Source organism: Amphibalanus amphitrite, unplaced genomic scaffold (genome assembly GCF_019059575.1).
Source record: "Amphibalanus amphitrite isolate SeventyFive unplaced genomic scaffold, NRLGWU_Aamphi_draft 000525F_arrow, whole genome shotgun sequence".
In the NCBI taxonomy this organism is placed as follows: Eukaryota; Metazoa; Arthropoda; class Thecostraca; order Balanomorpha; family Balanidae; genus Amphibalanus; species Amphibalanus amphitrite.
In genome coordinates this window covers 138,596-161,920 of record NW_024882019.1, presented here as the reverse complement: position 1 = coordinate 161,920, position 23,325 = coordinate 138,596, and the positions used below count along the sequence as shown (strand labels likewise).

At 53.4% G+C, this 23,325-nt stretch overlaps 1 protein-coding gene across 2 annotated transcripts; it reads right to left on the bottom strand.

The window, feature by feature from the left end:
* Positions 1–682: 682 nt before the first annotated feature.
* LOC122393237 (GRB10-interacting GYF protein 2-like) lies at positions 683–23,325 on the bottom strand. 2 transcript variants are annotated; one of them, XM_043389088.1, is made up of 18 exons: positions 23,250–23,325; positions 12,906–13,080; positions 12,579–12,714; positions 11,077–11,310; positions 10,573–10,750; positions 10,054–10,165; positions 9,526–9,619; positions 9,017–9,134; positions 8,244–8,615; positions 7,855–8,021; positions 7,289–7,492; positions 6,912–6,998; positions 5,761–6,677; positions 5,028–5,415; positions 4,391–4,688; positions 3,857–4,099; positions 1,965–2,188; positions 683–1,728 (listed from the first exon to the last, which is right to left on the bottom strand). In XM_043389088.1, the coding sequence occupies exons 2-18, from the start codon at positions 13,052–13,054 to the stop codon at positions 1,612–1,614; spliced, it is 4,038 nt and encodes a 1,345-aa protein (XP_043245023.1). In that variant the 5' UTR covers positions 13,055–13,080; positions 23,250–23,325; the 3' UTR covers positions 683–1,611. The 2 variants fall into 2 exon arrangements, with proteins under 2 accessions (XP_043245023.1, XP_043245024.1); XM_043389089.1 differs by having other exon boundaries at positions 5,761–6,674.

Sequence of the window (23,325 nt, the reverse complement as noted above, 5' to 3'; positions counted from 1 at the left end):
ACGAGAGATCCTCCCAGAAATGTGGGATAGATATTGGACAAATTGTGAAGAATGGCGGACGCGGAAGACTTGTTCCCACCCACGTCAGCTCTGAGCTCGTCAGCGCCATTCATGGATCACTGCACTGAAATTGCATAGTGACGCGGCAATTTCACATGGTATGCGTGGGAATTTTATCAGACAGCGATGTTATGATCTCTTGTCATGCAACAACCATTTGTGACCGTTCGGAACCGCATGACACACAAAACTAGAACTGCAGTGAAGATAATAATCATCCCCTCCCTTTGGGCTAATCTTTGAAATGCTGTTCCGGTGTTCTGTTACCAGTTTCAGCTCGCCATAAACTTTGTCAAACTCTCAAATTGATTCCAATCTTGGGACATCGGTATTTGGCATCCATTCGCCCTTCCTTCACATGTTCGAGTGGCATCGCGTAGCGTGCCGTGCGCCTGAAAGGAGCACGCAGCCTTTGTTGCTTGTGGTTAACATATCGCATAACGTCGTCACAACACCGGCACCGAACGCTCGCCTGCCAGCTTCCGCACAGCAGGGTATCCTATTCCGCACACAGCATTATTTTGTGACAGTTCTCCTGATATTTAGTCCTCCAGACAGTCTCCAGATAATCTGTCTGGCTTCCTACCCGATTGGTGTTCCTTCCCCAAAAGTCGGCTGAATGTCTCCGTCTCCCTTTATTCACCAACGTCCGCCGCCGCCCGGCGTCTGCGTCGTGCGCCTTCTACAAAATGTGGCCGACACACCGTCCGCCGGGCGGCCTCTCTAAGGCATCCCTCGGCCAGGCGCGCCGCTCCGTCCGGACCATCACTGAGCAGGGCCCACACACCGCCGCGCGCACAACACCCGTCCGCCCCGGCCCGCAGGCTGGCGGTCTATCACTCAGTCAGTTGCACAGTGTTGAACGCAGATCGCACCGCTCTCGACGCAGCGTCCCTGTCACAAGACGCGCCGCCCCGCACTAGCACTCTTCAGGTCACAGTTGGCACATACTTAAATACTCTTATGCACTTCCACCTTCGCGAGCAACAAGTCCTTGAGATGAATCCGGCGTCCTGCACGCTTCGTCGTTCAGTTATCGCACGGCAAGACGCTCCTTATGCCCAGTCATTCATTTCTATCACACAATGTTGGCTCACAGTTTGTGGGAGCTCTAGGCTTCTCGCACACGGGATCCCACAGGCACACACTCGCAACCACAGACCACTTTTACAGCCAAATATTGGCCGTCTCTGAACAGCACAAACACTCCACTTGCCGACAACCACTCCCACACGACCATCTGAGCCACCCTAAAATTTCAGTAACACGCGCGCGGGAAACAAGGACTAATTCGACGCATATAAAATTATAAAACACTCATACCTGGACCTTGCATCTGGCTGCCGGCCACCCCGCGTGCTCTCCCTCCCTCTCCCTGTCACACGGGCAGCGCCGCGGGGCTCGGGGCGCGCCCTGACTAGCTGTGCCGGCCCCACCGGCCGCCTCCGACCGGCACTATCACAGAGGCCAGTGGCGCCCCTGGGCCGCCCGCGCCGCCTCCCTGAGCCGCGTCGGCCGGCCACAGCCGATCGAGCCGCGCGCCGCGCCGGCTCAGTTGATGGTCTCTCGCTCGCCGACGTTCAGCCGGCCCTCGGCGGATGTCACCGAGAAGCCCAGGATGCTGTTGTCCACCGCCCGGTTCTTGTTCTTGCCTTTGCGACCCTTTGGCTGCGGAATGGAGAGAACACCGGTGAATACGAGTGAACTGCTTAGCACGCAACACGTATATTTATTACAAACGGTTCCTGGGGATCGTAGCGGGTCAATATCGTTTACTGCAACTAGCCCATCGCTATCATAGCCCGTTTACTACAAATAGCCCATGGTTCACTAAACTAACCCAGCTACTACAAACCAGCTCATTTCACGCAAAATGCCTCCCCCGTCCCCGACGTTTAGCTCACCTTTGCTTCCTGGAACTCGTTCGAGGCCGGGTTGACGGCCCGCGCCGGTCCGTACATGTCGTCACTCTCGACCCGCTTGGTGGCGTTCTTCCAGCGGCTGCGGCGCTCCAGGAACTGGCGCGCGAACTCGCTGGCCTCCTTGTTCTCGCCCAGGTAGGAGAGCACGTAGTCTTTGACCTCGAACGGCGACTCGACGTCCTTCAGGAAACCGATGAACGTCGGCACTGCGAACATGTAATTATCGTGTCAACATATTACTTCCTATGCTCTGTCCAAAGGTGTCCGGTCTGGTCCCAACATTGTCCACTTTCTAGTCGATCTGAGCATATAAATGGCGATCAATTAGACCTCCAGTGACCAAATAAACCAGCTAAAGCCGTTCCTGGAATGCTCGCATCTGGGGAAGATTTATATAAGTAAATTTACGAAACACAACGAAATATTAGTCGGTGAGTCATCTTCGGTCTCTCAACGTATCGCCATGGAGGCAGTGTCTCAACCATAGATGAGCCCCCCCCCCCCCATCATCTTAGGTCATCAATAAACCTCATGGGTAGCGCCTAGCGAAAACATTGACCATAAATATGCCGAACAGTTAACAGGATGCATTACGACCGGCAAACAGCGTTCCGATACCATATCGCACTGATGACGTCCCAACGTCCGCTACCGGTGATAAGCCGGTAACGCGTGACGTCAAAGTGGTGACACGCACCACTATCGGTGATTACAAACCACCCCGGCCAGAGGCAACACCAGCCTAGCACCAGCCACGTTAGCACCAGCCTAGTGCAATCCAATCGAGGGTGTGCTGCAAAACTGGGCAACACTTGCACTCTACTTGCAACGGCGGAGCCAATAGCCGCTCAGTCGCGATCGATAAACCGTTCCTTGGTCGCCAATATTGCCAGAAAGTGCTCGACCTAATGACCTTCGCTGGCATCGTTCTCACGTACCGGACTGGGCTTCACTTTACCTACAGAATTCACCCGGGGCCAGTCTCATCATGGCATAATTTCCGCATCCATCGCAAGGTGGAATCATACGGCGCCAGTTCAGTTTTCCGTCATTCATGAACGGAAAACTGTCATTCAGACACGGCCTATTAGTTCTTTTTTAGACAGCGTCCAACATAGGAAAATAGCACCGACTATGACGTGCCATCTTAACAGATTTGTGACTGCAGCAGAAGCATGTTTTGCAAGGCGAAATTTCTTTTTCAACTTAAAAGCTTTAGCAAGTTTTAATTTCCATTTCCGACTTCCCCATTTGATCGACCTGCTGTAGCATTGGCTACATAGCGTTCAAGGCTATTGTGACTTTGATAAACATCCCTATTCTACATATGTGATGGTATGGGAGTACTAAGCAGCTGCTGGTATGCGGGCTAAAACGTTTGACAGAAAAAGTCCTAACCAAGAATCAAGAATCAAGGTTGTCTGGGCTCTGGAAGAAGACGTCGAGGTCTATGTTGTAGCCCATTTCTTTTTTGAATCACACGTTCTTCTACATCAGTTTGAAAGAAAACAAAGAAAAAGATCGGGATTGAAAGGAAAGTGACACCATGAAGTCTATCGAGATCTCCGCATTCATAACACGACAGCCAGTGACAACTGGATACGATCAGTGTGGAATGAAGACAGCTCACCGTAAATTAGAGAATAAGAAAATCCATGCACGTAACGACACTTCACACGATTTTAACGTGCCAGCCTGTTGCAACATGATTTATGGACTTGGTCACGCGTCACCCGACTAAATAATTCACGGGACGTCGTACTACAAAGTAAAGCTGCAAGTAACCAACATATATGCACCATAAGGTAACGAACCTCCCCGCCTCCCACGCGCAAACACACCACCCCCCGCAGCCTTGCGCCACGCACACTCACCATCCACGTCAGCCTTCATGCGTTTGAGCGTGGCCGTGGCCCAGGCGTGGAAGCCGTCATCGGCCGGCTCCTCCTGCACAAACAGCTTCATCACGGCCTGCTGCTCGGCCTTGTTGCGCTGCGCCTTCTTCTTGGAGGGCGCCGCCGCCGGCTGGCCGGTCGGCTGACCCTTACCCTTTTTGCCGGCGCCGGTGGCGGCCGCCGGCTCCCAGAATCCCGCCGCACCGGGGGCGGGCGCCGAGTCTGCGGGACGAGGGAGGGAGTTAATACACAGACAGGAAAGTAAAACTGTGAGCGCCGGGCCTGGGGCAGAGGATAGGCCCTTTAGGTGGACGGGTAAAAAGTAAAAACTGTCGGCACTGCGCCAAACTACTGGTCTCGCTCTCAACGCTCTGACAGTCCTTCGCGATTCGCGAGCAAAAAAAAAAAGCATAAAACGACCTTTCCAGAGCTGGCGGGAACCTTACATTGGAGCCATTCTTGCAATTTCAGCACAAGCATAATATCAAGAACCCATAGCGTCGGTGGACTCACTTGTACTTTGTTTGTTGTTGGCCACGGCGGCGGTCCAGGGCCCGGCGGTGCCCTGGCGAGCCGAGCCGTCCCAGGCAGACGGCTGCGCCGCGGAGTCGGAAGCCTTGGCAGCCGCCGACGGAGCCCGGGCGGCCGCCGGCGCGGGAGCTGCGGCGGGGGCGGCAGCGGCCGGCGCCGGCGTGGCGGCTGCCATCTTGCTCCAGCTGAGGTTCTGGGAGGCGCCGCTCCAGACACCTGCCTGCTGGAACGTGAGCTGCTGCTGCTGCTGTTGACGCTCCGCCTGCGCACGCTGCTGACGCTGCAGACAGAACAGGTGCGGAATATCGGTTAGTGGAGACCAGTCATTGACAAAAAACATGATAGGACAACTGAAAACATGAAAAAACGTTTCAACCTACTGCCCAGGCACAGCTAAGCCCATCTGCCTTCACTGACCGGCCTACGCTGTACGTACAATATAACCTACGTGTACATCTTTCCAGCTCTTTTTTTATGAACACGTGCCTTTCACCCTATGGTTCAAGCTTACCACCACCATTCTGCGGCTTGCCAGTACCATTTCCGCTGTACTATCGCACACCTACGAATTACGATCAACTCATTCATGCCTTAAATGGTCTCTAGTCCTGGTTCTAACCTTGGCCAGCTCCCGCGCCTGCTCCGCCTGGATCTCCGCCAGCGACTTGACGCTCTCCTCCACCGGCGCCGGCTGGGCGGCCCACTTGAGCTTCTGCTGCTGCTGCTGTTGCTGCTGCACGGTGGCCGCCAGCTGCTGCTCGCGCCGCCGCTGCGCCGCCACCTGTTCGCGGTGCGCGCGCTCGCGCCGGTCGCGGTCCTGCAGCCGCTGGATCTCGGACAGGCTGGGCGCGTCCGGCTGCTGGCCGCTGGACCAGGCCGGCTGGGCCGGCGGCGGCGCCGGCTGCACGCGCTGCTGCTGGGCCTGCTGCTCCTGCAGCCGCTGGAGGGCCGCCTCCTGCGCCAGACGCTGCTGCTCCTCCTCCTCCAGACGCACACGCTCCTCCTCCCTGCAAACACAGAGCAGAGTTAGCGGGAGAGAATAGGGATAAGGAGGCGAATAGCCGCCTGGTCCTGACTTTCCGTTCAATCCAGTACAAAGCATCAGAGAAAGATGATTACATTCTCCAACCAAACTATGCCCCGAAACATCAGACGCATAACAGCACAGCGAAAAGCGGCTCTAAAAGAGGCACCACTCAGTCCTTGTGATTCGACAAACTCGGGGAGACGATAGAAATAACAGGGAACCGAGGCTCAATACTTCAATTACAGTAAACACAAACAACACTGAGGAAGCATTTCAGCAAAACCGTTACCTGGTAAACCGAGCAGTATGTTCAGTGAGCTCTCACCTCTTGCGCTCTTCCTCCTGCTGCTGTCGGAGCGCCTCCTCCTGCGCCTGCCGCTCCTCCTTCTTCCGCTGCTCCTCCCGCTTCTTCTCTAGCTTCTTCCGCTCCTTCTCCTCGCGAAGCGCCGCCTCCACGCGCTTCGCCTCCTCCTCCTGCTTCCGCTTCTCCTCCTGCTGCTGCCTCTCCTGCAGGAGCCGTGCCTCCTCCTGCCGTCTCTGCTCCTCTGCCCGCTGCCTCTCCTCCTCCTGTCTCCGCTGCTCCTCCAGCCTCTGCCTCTCCTCCTCCTGGCGTCTCTGCTCCTCGGCGCGCTGCCGCTCCTGCTCCTGTCGCCTCAGCTCCTCCAGCTGCTGCTCCTGCTGACGGCGCTCTTCCTCCCAGCGCAGTCGCTCCTCCTCCCTCTGGCGCGCCTCGTCCAGTGCGCGCCGCTCCTCCCGCTGACGGGCAGCAGCCTCCTCCAGCAGTTTCCGCTCCTGCTGCTGTCGCTGAGCAGCCGCAGCAGCAGCGGCGGCGGCCGCGTCCTCGCGCGACGCCCAGCCGCCGGCGGGCCCGGTGCCGGGCGCACCCGGCCACGGCTGTCCACCCGACCAGACCGACTCGCCCGAGACGGGCGGCGCCTGGCCGGCCCGCGACAGCTGCTGCATCAGACTCTGGATCGGGTCCGGCGAGCTGTCCGAGGCGCGGCTGGCGGGCGCCGGCGCCGGCTCGCTGACGGCCGGCTGCGGCGGCGGCGGCACGGCAGCCGACTGCTGCTGCTGTTGCTGCTGGTGCATCTGTTGCAGTAGGTGCTGGAGCGAGTTCTGCGCGGCGCCCGGCACACCCATGGCGGGGAGGCCGGGGATGCCGGGTATGGCGCCCAGGCCGGGCATACCCGGGACACCGGGGCCGGCCAGGGTGACGGCCGGCTTCCCCAGCATACTCTGCTGGAGAACAGAGGCAAACGGGCGTTACACAGCTGGCCTCGGGAGGGCCAGGATGCTAAAGGGGAGATTACTGTAATGACCTCAAGATCAACTATTATCACATAATGACAACGAAATTGAATTTAATCATTATGATCACAGTTTAAAAAAAAAACAGTTTGCTAATGAAAAAGCAGTGCAGTGCGACAATCTCTTTCAAATGAAAACGTTTCAAATCACGTTTCACATCAGTACCTGCAGAGAGAAGAAGTCTGGGGCCTGCTGCAGCATCGACTGTTGCTGCTCAGCCATATGCTGGCTCATCAGGTACTGAGACAATATCTGTGACACAAAAACAACAGTCCGTCAAATCACCATGTAACAAAAAAAAAAAAAAAACAGGATGCAAAGTTTGCTTATCACAGGTAGACAGCTAAACCAGCGAAAGGATGATAACATGGCAAGAGCACACGCCATGTAATGCGTCTTTAAGCATAAGTAATATTAAAAAAGTTCGCAAGTTTTCATTAATCCCCAAAAGCATTGAAACGCAATAATCCCCTGTCAGCCCCGAGTTGGGGTCAAACCACGGGTCTATGCAGCTCCTGGGACGGTATCCGCCCGGCACCCACCTGCTGCTGCTGCGCCGGCGGCTGGGCGCGAAACTCTGCCGACTGCTGCAGTTTCAGCAGCGCCTGCGCCACCGCCTGCTGGCGCAGCTGCTGCTGCATGAACTGGTGCTGCTGCTGTGCCACCAGCAGCTGCTGCTGCTGCAGCACCGCCGCCATGTTGCCGTCCAGCTCCGGCAGCGCCGGGGACGCCGACGCCTTGGCCTTCTGTGGAGACACGCCGGCGTACCGGTTCAGACATGTCAGCGGATTTGGAGTCAGTCATTCGCCTCTCATTCATTTAAATCATCCATGCAGACTCAGGCATTTATAGCATCATTACTTGGAGTCATTCATTATTCTAATATTCCATGGGATCAAGTCACTTATATATAGGTACAATACATACATACCCATACAATTAACACAAGTAACTTAGGCAACGAATACAATGACAGCCGTTATCACTCCATGACTGAATTCACACCTCAACCTAAGTCTCACACCAATGAGCCGTTAAAATAATATCCCGTTACCCATCATGTAGCGCGGCCTCGGACACTCTCGGCACACTTCACCGGCACACCTACCGTGATGGGCGGCGCCGTCAGTCCCGGCGCGAACGGCACGCGTCCCCAGAGCGCCTCCAGCTCCCCCAACTGGCTGAACGTGTCGTCACAGCCGCGGCGCACGAGCAGGTTGGGCCGGAAATAGCCCGACTGGTACCACTCGAGCATCTCCGCAGACGTGAACGAGCCTGGCAATAGAGGAAGCAGATATCACAAGGCGATACAGGAACTGAGAACGAATCTAGTGTTGATGGTTGGCGGATATGTCAAATAATGATACCACAAACATGAAGAATACAGCATTAAGAATACTCGAAACTATACAAGGCACACAATCATGGCGCAAGCTTTATGTGGCTTCGCCGCGTTAGAATGCCAATCTGTCCCATGCCGTCGGAAATGCAACCCACCTTGCACCTGTCCCTGGGGGTCCGTGTAGAACCACTGGTCGGCGCCCTCGGGCCGGTCTCGCTCGGGACTGCCGGGCGCCACGGCGGACCCAGGAGCCGCCGGCTGGCCGGGCACCGCGGCCGGCTGTCCGCCCCCGCCTCCCGCCGTCGTCTCCTTCTCATCCTCCATCAGACCGGCCACCAGGTTATTAGCCGTCTCCTGCAGCTGCTGCATACTGGCCGCCTCACTGCTGGCCGGCGGCTGCGGCGGCTCCTTCGGCGGCCCCGGCGCAGTGGGAGCCGGGACGGGAGCCGGAGCCGCGGCCGGAGCAGGGTCGGCTGGCGGCGGCGCCGGCCGCTCCTCGCTGCCCGTCGGCTCGGCGGCAGGCGGCTCTGTGCAGGGGAGCGGTGTGTCAGTTAAGGTGTTCCTCTGGTGCATGTAACACAGGGAACATATGAACACATGTGGAGTGCAGCCTGTTGGCGTAACTTGTATTTACCGCTAGTCTAGGATTTCACGTCACGCTACCGATTTCCGTTGCAAGTTCTAACGCCTCCATCAGTCAATCCGCATCAAAATACTCCTATTGACTCTATTTTGGATATAAACAGACATAAACCGCCTTCCCACTAAGCGATCTGCCACGCCCACTTAACGTAAAGCTACCCGACCCCTCCCCCAGATCTCAATCTAGGCACCGGGTTCCCTTCGTCCCCATCGCCCTTTCGGCTCATAGCCCTGCAATGGCAACCGCTAATCTCACTTTGAAACCCGCCGGGTCGCTCAGGCTCACCTCTGTCATTGTTGGCGTTAGCTGGTCCAGAAGAGCTGCCGCCGCCTGGCGGACCGTTCGCCTCCGACCGGTTGCGGTCCGACTCGGTAAACTTGGGCTCCTCTGCGCCCGAGGAGCCCTGCCGAACACACGCGCACAGTTAGTGTTTGACGAAGAGCGATATTCAGGGGTGAGACGACGGTCATGGGTTGGCAGGTCAACAATGAATATTCAACGGACCGCGAAAGGGACACACAGTCAAAGCAACAGATTGGTGTAGTCTGCAATTACAGCAGTAAGCCCGCTAAAACGCCTCTGATGTGTAGGGCATGACAAATTTCCGTTAATGAGGCGTTCCAATCCCTAGGCGGATGACGAACGTTTCATGTCACATCTGATTACCAGTTGAGCCCAACGAAAAAAATCGCAGACCAGACGCTTGCAATGCATTCTTCAGATTATCAATTGCCGAGGGATATTATTTTTAGCGTGTACGGGGTGGTAGAGCAGAGGTGGGAGCGGACACCTACCTCCCGGTGCCCTCCGAGGGGGTCCTCTCCCCAGTCGCCGTGGAACTCTCCCTTGGAGTCGAAACTGCCGCCGGCCCCGCCAGACTCCGTGGCCCTGCGGCAGAGACACAGGTGTCAGAGATCAAATCTCAGGCAGCTCGGCACAAAACCACAATCCCCACGGTAAAAACGTTATCTAGCAATCTCAAATACACAAAACTGCAGCAAATGCATAAAGTATGCACCAATGTGGTTTGATAAGTGGCTGGACACTGGACGGTTACGGCCGTAAAATCTAACACAACATCTCCCCACCATCCTATCCATCATATTGTAGACCTGTAAGTTGTAACGGTAAAGAATTCCACCCGAGAAAAGTATTAAGCACATCCGTATCGTTAGCTTTATATCGGGTATCGCTGGCGCCAGACTGGCAACTAGCCAGCAGTCACTGAGCGGAGGCCGGGCGCCATGGCTGGCAGCTAGCCTCCACGTGGCGCCACGTGGGTTACACTCTGGCCCACACCCTAGAATGTCTCTCCTGCTCACCACTCGGGCAGCTCCTCCCTGCGCCGCTCGTCGTCTGGTCGGCGCCGCTGCCCGGGAGCCCCCAGACCGGACTCGCCCCGCCAGCTGCCGCCGCCGCCACTCCGAGACATGCCTGAGGGACACTCAGTGTAGTGAGTCAGTCAAGATTATGTTGACGGGTAGTTGATACTCTACCGTAGCGCGATAATAAAACAGAAGGCGGGCATTGGGGATTCAAAAGGTGTAACAACAATCGACTAGTGCCGCCCGGGCATAAGTGTCTTAGTCCTAAAAATAGCGTTACCAACTGATTGAGAACCGAGAGCTTAATTGGATCTTAAGAAAAAAAATGTTATAAGATGTAAAATGTGTCCCGTTCTAGGCCGGTTTGTACGTAACAGTTACTCAACGGGTGAGGTCTGGCTGCAGCCAGACTAAGGACCCAGATAACATATTGCAGGCGTCCCATGCTTCTCCATCAGAGCCCTGGCTCGCGTCCAACTCCCCTCCCCCCGATCCCCTGCCCTCCCCGGCACGTACCCCACTTGTCGGCCGGCCTGGGCGCCATCTTTCCCCTCCACCGGTCGTCGCCGCCGGCCGGCTCGCGGCTGCGCCAGTTATCCGAGATTGAGCCGCGTCCGAGCTCCTTGCGCGGCGATGTGGCGTCCAGACCGTTCCTGTCACCCCAGCCGGCCCGCTCCCCGCTGTCGTACATACTCTGCGCGCGGGACAGGGGGCGATGCAGTTAGCACTCACGGGCAAGGAAGGTGAGGGGGTCGTTAGGTATAAATGCATGTGAAGTGGCCGGGGTCGGTAGCTGGGTTGAACGACCTCAAAGCTGCATTATCTGACAAGGGATTTTAGTTGAGTTGAGGGCTTTGTCATAAACCTGTTGTTTTACGAGGTGTGGGAGTTACGAGCCTGTTGAAAGATAGACACCTGATATCTTTGTTCAGTGTTTAGGGGCAGATATCGCATATTAACCACACACCTAGTAACACAAGCTTGACACCAACCAACACCGAATCCCAGCCACCAACTCACGTGCGATCTTTCGAAGCTCTTTCCGCGTAGATAGCCGGGCGGCCCTGGGTCGCGCCTGCCGTAGCCCATGTCATCGCCGTCATCGTATCCGGCTCTGAACCCGAAGCTGGCGCCGCGGCCGCGTCCTCTGCCTCTGTCCACGGAGCCGCCCCGCCCTCCGCGCGCTGCCGGCCCGCCGCCGCGGCCCGTCAGCCGCAGCACCGCCTCACTGTTGACGCCGGAGCTCCAGGCCATCTGAGGGTGGGGATAAGGGAAGGAAAGCGTGAGACACGCGTGTTGGAAGTAGAGTGACAAGAAATACCAGATCACACGGGCACACTTCGAACGTATGTACATGCGCTGACCACTTGCCATGTCCAAGCAGTGAGCACCAGTGCCGAGGAATATGGGCGAGAAAAAGAACAAAAACAATGTTACGTAACACCGCATTGTCCCACAATGACATAATGATACTACTTTTTCTTATCTTGTTTTGACTTAACAATCTTACACTCCACGACGCACGGCACTAACAGTTCTTTGACCTTTTAACCAAAGCAGCTGCGCTTTATACACTTCATAACAAATCTTTTTTTATCAGTGACAGCTCTGCTGGTGTCAATGATAAAAGCCCCAATTTATTGTGTAACTCCGTTACATCCGACCCAGATGTTACACAGCTCCCGCCACCCTTGTCTGGCTTCCTCACGTGACCACGTGTTTACCAACCACCTGTGGCCGGCGGCCAGCCACAGGACAATCGATACAGTCACCGACACACACACACCGTTGGGGTAATGGACTGTGACCACTGGCTGTCGTAACTCAGCGGACGTCGGTGATAACTGGGCGCCGAAATTGGCTAGGAAAAGGTGGTATTGCGCTCCAGGCCAAGGTACTAACAGGTCACATCAGCTATTTCCGAAATAAAGTCGGGAATATTGTTACCTCTTCTAACTTTCACCAGATTATTTTTGCCCATTTCTCGCCTGTTCAAAACAACAGCTAAAAGTTATGAATCTTTAACCATATAACATCCATGTAAAACGACATTTCCTTGTTTTGCTTGTTTTTCTCAGACACTATGAAATTAACTCCATCGACCCCATAGCTTGATCATTCTGGCATGGATGAGATGTGGTATTTTATGTCCCACACTCCGGTAAAACAGGAAAAGTTTGCAGAGGTCAAAAGGGTTCCTGTTGGCCACGTCATCATCACTGATGCAAATCATTCCTTCTTCAGCCCTACTGAAAAGCAGAGGCTACGATTTTTGGTCAATTTCTTCCCAATTCTTATACCTCATTGCAACAAGAAAGCATCTATAAAAATGGATTGTCTTACACATAGAACGCCGAATCTTTCAAAAAAAAAAAAATATAGAAAGGTAATTCCATCTGCAGTTATTGGAATTCCAAGCATATTGCAGCCGGGAGATCTTTTCTCCACACCCAAACTACTCTCCCTCTCACAGCGCTACTCACTGGACTGCGTTCAGCGTCACGCCCCCTCGTCTTCCTCACCTTTTCCTCCTCGGACACGTTGCTGAAGGCCACCGGCGGCTGGCACTTTTCGACGAACACGCCGCCGTCCTGCGACATCTCGTCCGGCGCCACGATACCCTTCTCATAGAGAGCGAGCATCTCCTCGCGGCCATAGCTGCCGCAGGTCGGCCGGGGAGGTGGTGGGGTCAGTCGGGGGTCAGATTTTTTAACAGCCGACATATACATATGAGAAAGAAAGTGTAAAAAAAACAATGAAACAGTGACACAAACAAGACTGTGCAAAGGACGGATCATGCCTTCACTTTCAAACCCTGAGACCCTTTTTCTTTCCGGTTCCCTACTTACCGGTGTTCGGGAGTTTTGTATTTGGACACCATCGAGCCGGGACTGACGGGTGGCGAGCCAAGACCCGGTCCGCCGCCACCGCCGCCGCCGCTGCCGTGCGACAGGGCGCGCAGCCACTCGGGCCCAAACTTGAGCGTCGTCTCCGTCATAGTCGTCAGCGTGGGAATATGTGAACCTGCCGGAGCACGTGGCGGTCAGGATGGAGAACATGTGTGCGTCCTGCAGGACACCATGACAGCGGAAGTAATGATCACAGCCACAAAAACATTGAAAAAAAAACACTGAAATGCAGTAACGTCAAAAGTTTTGTATCTTAACCCGCGCCCAGCTGGGGGTCCTGGATTTCCACACCCTGCTGGGGGGTGGGGGGGGGGGTGTTTGTTTCAACACCCCCCCCCCCTTCTTACTCGGCTCCTGGGCCACGTAGCGATACGCGGAAGGCGGCGTTCGAAAGAGCGCCAAAAATAATGATGAAATCACTTCGGTCACTTTTTTGGTCAGGTCAACCGTCAAAGGTCAGGTCACCAGAGGTCATTGAAGGCAAAATTTCGGCGATTTCCAGGTCGAATGTCGACAATTTCCAGGAAGCCAACGCATAACTCGGGAAACAATAGAGCTACAGCGCCGCGGAAAAGCGCATTCGATAGCCCTATTAACGCCCTTTCTGAGTGATTCTCTCAGATTTGACCTAACGTCAACGGTTTTGCCTGCAGGGGGCAAAAACTGCAAAAATAGCCGTTTTTTCGGAAACAGTTTTTCTGCAATAACTTTTGACCCAAGCCTTGTACGAGCTTACTTTTACCGGCATCGTGTTCCTCTCGTCAAGACGCATCGAATGAACTATAACTTGACCTTGAAAGGTCAACTTGAAAATTTGACCTCAGGTCAAGGTCATGACCTGACCGGAAAGGGTCATGTTGCATATCAGTCGATCCATATCGTCGAGCTGAACACAGCTAAGGCGCTTTCACCGCTCTAACATGCCTCTATCAAAATGTTATGCAGTCGGATTAATTAAGTTAGATTACTGATGGTTTACCACAAAAGTACTCACGGATTCAAAGTTCCTATACAAAGAAATGCCAATCAACACATTGCCTGAATGGATTTATTTTTACCAACCTTGAGCATGTCTTTCATATTTGTATATCGTGCGCCATTACTGTCTGCGTGTGTTTGTGGAGTTGGGTTTATGACGTCATTTGCGACTCCGGTTTGCGATTGGACGTGAGGTCGGCCCACTACGATCCGAGGTCATGTTAGGTCAGATTTGCGGGCCCGCGCCAGTCGTGTCCTCAGCTCCGCAGTGAGTGGTGACCCGTGGAGTGCTGTCAGCTGTGCGTGGACGGAGAACCGCGGCTTGGGCAAGTGGACGATTCTGTACAGGTGAGGTTGTTGCTGCCTACTGATGGTAACAGTGGGAGCGCTGGGTACGGTTGTTCGTCCTGCTCCTGCCTACTGATGGGAACAGTAGGCGGTAGGATAACGGGGCAGTAAATATAGTCCACTGTGTAAGTATTCCTGTATTTGGGGTCCGTGGAGGAGGGGAACGGTAGCAGTGAACCCTGGGCTCGGTAACACTGGTGTCAGAAGTTTTTTTTTTCCTGTTTCTCCCTGATACCGCCGGTGGTGTTCCTACCTATTGATTCCAGCTATCGATGTGCTCAAACTTGGCATGATGACTGACGACAAACGCGTGACACGAAGCCAAACGGCGGAGATGGAGACAAAGACGACTGGAACTCGGGAAGAAGCCAGTACACTTCAACAAGTATCCGAGGTGGTGAAACAGCAGCTCAGCGAGCATGCATTACAACTGCACGAATCCTACGGCAAGAGAATGGACAACATCGAATCCATCCTTAGGGACTTGGGGGAGTTGGTCGCGTCATCTCGCCAGGACAGGAATCCTGTTGTCGCTGTTGATACAGCAACAACTCGGGTTCTTCAAGATGGGGGCGAGAATCATCAACCAGCTCCTAAAGGTGACGCTGTAGGGCGTAAACCCCAGGACTTCGATGGATCGGCTTCATTGGCCGCCTACCGAGCGCAGTTCGAGCTCATTGCGGCTAGCAACGGGTGGTCCACACACAGGAAAGCGGTTGAATTAGCCGCGAGTCTCAAAGGTCCGGCACTGGAAGTGCTGGCATGTGTGCCTCCAAATCACCTGGAAAATTATGAAGCATTAACAAATGTCTTAGAGCAGCGCTTCGGATCTGCACATCAGGAGCACCTCAATCGCGCCAGGCTAAGGAACCGAACCCGTGGTGGCAACGAGGGCCTGCAAGAGTTGGCATTGGACGTGGATCGACTTGCTCACTTGGCTTATCCCGGAGCTCCGCCGGACTTCAGGGCGACAGTCGCCTGTGATCAGTTTATTGACGCCCTGGAAGACACGGACATGCAAATGACCGTAAGACAGGCGAAACCAAGCAGCCTGCGCGACGCACTAGCTGCTGCCCTAGAATACGAGTCTCTAAGACGTTCCCTCAAATCATCACATAGCCGCCAGAGCAGTGGTTTCGGCAACCGCCAAGCCAGTGTGGAAACACAGAGTCCATCGAATTTGGAAACGAAGCTCGATGCTATTCTCTCTCGGATCCAGCAGCTTGAAGCTGCGAACCGCAAGCCGGCAGGACGTCTGGACAACAGGAGACAAGTGGGACTGGGGCCATGCTGGAACTGCAACAAAATGGGTCATATCAGACGAGACTGCAGACAACCCAGTAGGATGTCAACCTCTGGGTCTTCAAGTGGTCAGGGAAACGAATGAGGGTCGACCTCGAGGGGCAGCGGTCGGCCGGCGCTGAAGAGTCCCACGATTGTGTCCGGAGACCAGAACCCCCTGACTGTGTGCGGGTGGATGGCTGGGTTGGCGGCCGGCGGATGTCGATACTTGTCGACACAGGGTCGAATCGCACACTGGTCCGTAGCGACGTCATACCCGGTGTGGACCCTCCATCAGTGCCGGGGGGACTCTGTGACGTAACGGGACGCCGCACTGGATTGAGAGGGCCCGTGGAAGTTGAAGTGGCCCTCGGTAAACAAACATCACGCCATGCAGTATTCGTGGCGGAAGAGCTGGAAGAACGCTGCATCCTTGGCCTAGATTATCTGTCGGCCCACAACTGCCAACTGGATTTGAAAAAAAATGACACTTCAGGTGGACAACTCAACGATTCCACTGACGGAAACACAGCAAGACACTCCCAAAACGTACCGTGTAGTAGTTCGTAGACAAGTACGCATCCCGCCCAGAACAGAACAGTTGGTGGAGTGTAAGTCGTTGGACACAATCGATGGCCACCAAGTGCTAGTTGAGGGTGCAAGTGGTTTGGCCGACGGAATCATGGTAGGAAGGTCTCTGGTAAGGAACAAGTCACGCCTTCCAATACTGATCGGCAACCTCTCCGACAGACACATCAGACTTAAACCGGGCACAGTCATCGGAACAGGTGAGGATGTCTCATGTGGAAATGTTACTGTTCACGGCTCTTATTCAACCCATACAGGAGGTGTAGCATTACCCGATGATGTCCAGGAGCTGCTCAGCCGCTGCAGTGACACCCTCACGGATGCACAGGTGAGAGAGGTCGAGACTCTGCTGTTCGAGAACAGTGACATCTTTTCAGAAGGTGACCATGACTTGGGATCTACAGATTTGACGGAACACCACATCAAAACAAACAACCACCGCCCCATCAAGATCCCTCCTCGGCGTATCCCACTGGCGAAGCGAGAGGAGGCCGAAAGGTTGGTGAGCGACATGGCTCAACAACGCCTGATTGAAAAGTCAGCCAGTCCGTGGTCCTCTCCGCTGGTGATGGTGAAGAAAAAAGATGGATCCTTGAGATGCTGCGTCGACTATCGGGCCCTGAACGAGATCACCCTGAAGGACTCATACCCCCTGCCTAGGATCGACGATACGCTGGATGCTCTGGCTGGAGCAAAATGGTTCTCGACACTCGACTTGAAGTCTGGCTACCATCAAGTGAAGATGGCAGAACACGACAAAGAGAAGACAGCTTTCTCGTGTGGAGGCGGCCTTTGGCAATTTCGAGTCATGCCGTTCGGCCTCTGCAATGCTCCGGCAACGTTCGAGAGATTGATGGAGGCGGTGCTGGCGGGTCTTCACTGGAAATCACTACTAGTGTACCTGGATGACGTCATCGTGTTTGGTAACACCTTCAGCGAGGAGCTTCAACGTTTGAAGGAGGTCTTCCAGCGATTCCGCGCAGCCAACCTGAAGCTGAACCCAAAGAAGTGTCATCTCTTCCAAAGGAAAGTGGCTTACCTCGGGCACGAGGTGTCCGAACAAGGTGTCTCTACTGATCCAGCCAAGGTGCGGGCAGTCAGCGAGTGGCCGGTGCCGACTAACATCACCGAACTACGCAGTTTCCTAGGGCTGTGCACTTACTACCGTCGCTTTGTGAAGGGCTTCGCTGAATTGGCAGCTCCATTGCACCGTCTGACACAAAAAGGACAACGATTCGAATGGAACGCCTCATGCGAAGAGGCCTTCCAGAAGCTCAAAGGAGCTCTTACTAGTACGCCCGTACTCGCCTATCCGGAAACAAAGCTGCCATTCATCTTGGACACCGATGCCAGCGCGTGCGGCATTGGGGCCGTGCTATCCCAAAACTCCGACCAAGGAGAACGGGTCATCGCATATTTTAGTCGATCCCTATCCAAACCTGAGCGAAATTACTGCGTCACACGACGAGAGCTCTTAGCTGTCGTAGAAGCCATCAAACACTTTCATCACTACGTGTATGGGGCCCACTTCACTGTGAGAACTGATCATTCGGCACTTCGCTGGCTTCGAACCCTAAAGGAACCAGAGGGACAGCTAGCTCGTTGGTTGGCGCGTCTGGGGCAATACGACTTCGAGATTGCCTACAGACCTGGAACAAAGCATGCGAATGCAGATGGCCTCAGCAGGCGACCATGTCACGGTGCCTGCCGACACTGCACGAAGTATGATTCCCTCTCGGTATCGCGACATACCCACATAGAATCATCTCGAAAGGAAAACGAGGACACCGCTCCGTCGAGTGCCTTTAACATTCGCAGTGCCCAAGCACAGGACCCAGACATTTCGCCAGTTCTGTCACACCTACGCGTCGACAGCTCAAGACCCACAGCAGACGAGATATCAGGAGCAAGTCCCACCACAAAACACTACTGGGCGCAGTGGAGCATGCTCAGGATCAACGATGGCGTGCTGGAGCGCCGTTGGGAGTCTGTTGACGGCGTGACCAGCAGATGGCTGGTGGTGCTTCCAAGAGAACTCAGGCACCGGGTGATGGTGGAACACCATGACGCGCCGACTGGTGGGCACTTCGGTGTGAAGAAGACTCTACAACGCCTCAGACAGCGCTTCTACTGGGTTGGTATGCGGAACGATGTTTCGGAGTGGTGCCGCGTCTGCACCGTCTGTTGTGCCAAGAAGGGACCGCACACCGTTCAGCGAGCACCGCTGCAGCTCGTCCTTGCGGGAGCCCCCATGGAAAGGGTGGCTGTAGATATCACGGGTCCCCTACCACTTTCGGCGAATGGCAACAAGTACATATGCGTTGCAATGGACTATTTCACCAAATGGCCCGAGGCTTACGCCATACCAAACCAGGAAGCCACTACCGTGGCTGGAGTGCTGGTGGACAACTTCTTCACCCGCTTCGGAATGCCCAACGAGCTCCATTCCGACCAGGGAAGAAACTTTGAAAGCGCCGTTTTCAAAGAGTCGTGCAGGTTGCTGGGGATACGGAAGACGAGGACTACGCCCCTTCATCCGCAGTCCGACGGCATGGTCGAACGCTTCAACCGAACGCTGGGGCAGGAACTGTCCAAGTTCTGCAAAGAGGGCCAAGATGAATGGGACACGAAACTACCTATGGTCCTAATGGCCTATCGTTCCGCAGAGCACGAAACCACGGGGTACACTCCGGCTCAGATGATGACTGGTCGAGAGATGCGCCTCCCCATCGATCTGATCACCGACGCCCCACCTACCGATGCGAGGCATGACTCATGTCAAGACTTCGTGCGAGAGCTGAAGCACCGCCTCGGGGAGATTCACAAACAGGTCCGATCACACCTCCGGCTGAAGTCCGACGCAATGAAGCTTCGGTATGATGCCAAGGCGAGTCAATCTGTTTTACAACCCGGTGACAAGGTATGGCTTTTTAATCCCCGGCGTAAAAAGGGACTCTGTCCTAAACTCATGTCTGACTGGGAAGATGGCTATGTGATCATCAACCGGCTTTCCGATGTCACGTATCGCATTCGGACAGCCAGGGGGAAAGCGAAAGTAGTTCACATCAACCGATTGTGGAAACACGCAGAGTCTCCCCATTTCACGTGGAGCGACAACTCAGTCCCCGGGGTGGCCAGTACGAGCCCCTCCGAGAGTGCGGATATACAACCACCCCAGTCAGCGGATCCCAGAGTCCAGTCTCCCGATGCTAACGGGGACACGGACAACGCGGGTCCAGGGAACAGTTCCGCGGGTGGTTCACGCCCGAGTACACGGTCCAGAACTCGCAGGATGCCAGTACGTCTGGCCGATTACGTTCTGTAAGGCATGTAAATAGTGTGGGACTGTGCATGCACGTGTGTATGTGTGCGTGTGTTTGTGTCTGGTCAAACAGTTATGGGCAAAACGCTCTAGACCCCCAGAGTTCTAGCACCTGTTTTTTTCTCTTTTCTCTATAACCAGGCATATGGACCGGCCAAACGTCGACAGCTGGGAAGACATCTTAGATATATCCGACCCGGACCAGAGGCAGTGGCTGGCGGCACAAGAGTCGACCTTCCCCGATGACAACGGCGGAAGGCTCCATCTGTTCCTGGGTGATTCTATCGCGCGCGATGCACAGGTGAGCGTGTCCAGCCCGGACTTCCTTTTCAATCGCACCCGAGGAGGAGATTCCTGGAAACGTCTGTGTCGTCGCATCGCCCAGGAGCTGCAAGACTGGCGCTGCGCTGCTGAAGGTTTCAGGCTGTCAACGGGTCGAGTTTGCATCTGGATGACAGGTAACGACATTTATCCAGACGGAGACCCGGAGAGGAGGCGCCGACAACTGGCTGTGTTAAAAGACAATATAACAGTAGTAATCGACGCTGTCCTCGAGCACTGCACGGAGGTGGACATTGTAGGCCCTCTCCCCCGCCTCCGCTATGACACCGGAAGGGCGTGGGAGCAGTGCCCGGCGTTCCACGCCGAGAGAATGTCGCTAGCCAACTTCCACGACAAGGCGACGCACTGGCTTGTCGGCAGGGCTCTCACAACCTACAAAAGAAGGAGGCACGTCGTCAGCGATTCTAGTAATCGTTTTTACGGCCGCGATGGGATCCACCTCTCAGAGGAGGGGTACGACCGTCTCCTGCATAGGCTGCCCGAGTGGCTCCACCGGTCCTAGGTGCATGAAATGGCTCGTTTTTTTTGTGCTCTCTCCCTATCTCTTCTTCTTCGTGGGCGAAGAACGTTAGGGGGGGGGTAGTGTTATGCAGTCGGATTAATTAAGTTAGATTACTGATGGTTTACCACAAAAGTACTCACGGATTCAAAGTTCCTATACAAAGAAATGCCAATCAACACATTGCCTGAATGGATTTATTTTTACCAACCTTGAGCATGTCTTTCATATTTGTATATCGTGCGCCATTACTGTCTGCGTGTGTTTGTGGAGTTGGGTTTATGACGTCATTTGCGACTCCGGTTTGCGATTGGACGTGAGGTCGGCCCACTACGATCCGAGGTCATGTTAGGTCAGATTTGCGGGCCCGCGCCAGTCGTGTCCTCAGCTCCGCAGTGAGTGGTGACCCGTGGAGTGCTGTCAGCTGTGCGTGGACGGAGAACCGCGGCTTGGGCAAGTGGACGATTCTGTACAGGTGAGGTTGTTGCTGCCTACTGATGGTAACAGTGGGAGCGCTGGGTACGGTTGTTCGTCCTGCTCCTGCCTACTGATGGGAACAGTAGGCGGTAGGATAACGGGGCAGTAAATATAGTCCACTGTGTAAGTATTCCTGTATTTGGGGTCCGTGGAGGAGGGGAACGGTAGCAGTGAACCCTGGGCTCGGTAACAAAAAGTTATTTGCGAAAAACTGTTAGACACCATTCCTGACCTGAGATGACCTCAGGGCCAGGGGCATAAATAGGGGTCACGGACACCATTTTCATGATCAGTGTATCTAAAACACTTGTAATTCAGTGTTTGGGAGTGTTTATAATGTATTTTGTCTAAAAGAGGCGCATTTCAATTTTCTTCCATTGACTTATAAATTATCATGGGGAGGTCGCAAAATTGATCTGACCTTAGTCAGTAGTCACCGATATCAAAATTCTGAGATATAAATTTTATAGATACTGTTACCCTTATCAATCGCTGAAAGTTTCAAAGCGATCGGTCACTTGGTGTAGCTATGGCAGACATTGAAACTTTTTATGAGGTGAGGTCACTTCAAGTGACCTGGTGACCTGACCTTGAATGACCTTGGTCTGAAATTTTTATAAAATGTGTAGACTTGATGTATGATAAGGTGTACCAAAAACGGCGGCGCGAAGCGCCGCCGTTATTGAGATATTCGCGAAAAATCACAAGGGGGGTGTGGTGTGTTCAAACACCCCCCAGCAGGGTGCTGGTTAATGCAAAGTTTAGAGATATGAGGATGGCGGTATATATAATGTTTACATTACAATTTTGAAGAGTTGAGACTTTTCAACTGGACGACTTTAAGTTTACACCATATTTAGAGTATTAGCAGATTGTAACCCATGCTCATTAGTCATTTATTTAACCAATGTAACTATTTGTTTTACAGTTTGCTCACTTATTAATGCAAAAAATATTTTTCAGCACCTTGCTCACTTGAAGCAGGCAGTCATTATATTTTCAACAATGAGAGTTTTCATCCAAAGCCATGAAACATATTTCTTTACTTTGTAAAGAGGGTAAGAAAACACTGCAACAATTAGGAGATTAATGACTCACTAATGAGCCTAACAATTCTTTGTCAAATGGGTAGAAAAACAACTTATTATATGAAATGTGTATGGTGAGTAATGAATCGCCCCAACAAACTTTTGTATGAGTAAAACCAATTACGTCATTCCAAAGTAGCATGCTGATTGGCAATCCAAACCAGCTGTTCGCAAATGTGACATATATAGCACACAATCACCAATCACCACCGCAACCAGTCTTAGTTCTAATGACGTCATCGTGATAATTCCCGAGGCAAGAATGGATTTGTTCTGCCCCAATCGTTAGTTTGTAGAGTAAATATAAAAACTTGGTCTGTCACCGTGTGTCACTGTGGCTGGCACGCATTTGTAGGGCTTTCCAAAGAACAGTCAACAAGGGAACCCGGCCGGGTAAGAAGACCAAGCGAAGTCAGTAAAGGAATACATTGAGTCCGAGTGACTGTTAAAAGATAAAGTTTTCATATTCTTACATTATTTGACATCCTGAATCCAAAAATGATACTTATATGTCTTGGAAATAAAAGAAAAAAACATAATCAAACCTGACCTAACCTTACCTATTTACCTACAACCTACCAACCTACAAACCTACAACCTAACCTAACCTAACCTACAAACCTACAACCTAAAACCTACAAACCTACAACCTAACCTAACCTAAAACCAAATTTTTTTGCTGTTACATATTTGTATCAACAGCGTCACAATTGTCCACTCGGACCCGGGACCTAATATATACCTACTAATACCGCAAAGTCCGCACCGCACCAAGGTGCAAGCCAAATCCGCACCGCGCCAGACCAAATCCACACAACACCACTCCAAAATCCGCACCAGCCGAACAAGCCCGCACCGACAAGATCTCGGCGTATACTTTGCAGTCTGGGCGGCGTATACCACCGCATGCTACCAAACATTTTAGTAAAATATCTAAAATCGCTAGATCTGCACTGAGGTCACAAATTCTTAAGGGATATTCCAATGCATTAGCCCCTTAGAATCCGAAAACCGCAAGTTTGAAATGCCATATCCCCAAATTAAAGCATTTTTCGATGTTGTGTGTGCCCAAACTGGTATTTTCAGGCTATGGCCACCAATTTGGCTATCTCAACTCAAAACTAATGTTAAGGTGGGATGGTCACTTTAAGCCTTACTGCGTTTAACAACCAAATTATAAAATAAAAATTATAATTAGCTACGCTAGGCGACATACGGACATGTGATTACAGAAACAGCGCAGGGTGCGCCATGTTCGCCCCACCCAAAGTCATCAACCGTTCTCATCTATACGCTACTGCAGATGGATTCAGTACTTTCCATGAATGTGGCTTTATGATTCAGCATACTACTGTTATTACCTGATCGCCAAATAAATCGGCAAAACAGCAATGCAGCTCGAAATCCAAGCGCAGACACGTTAGCCAGCCAAGATGG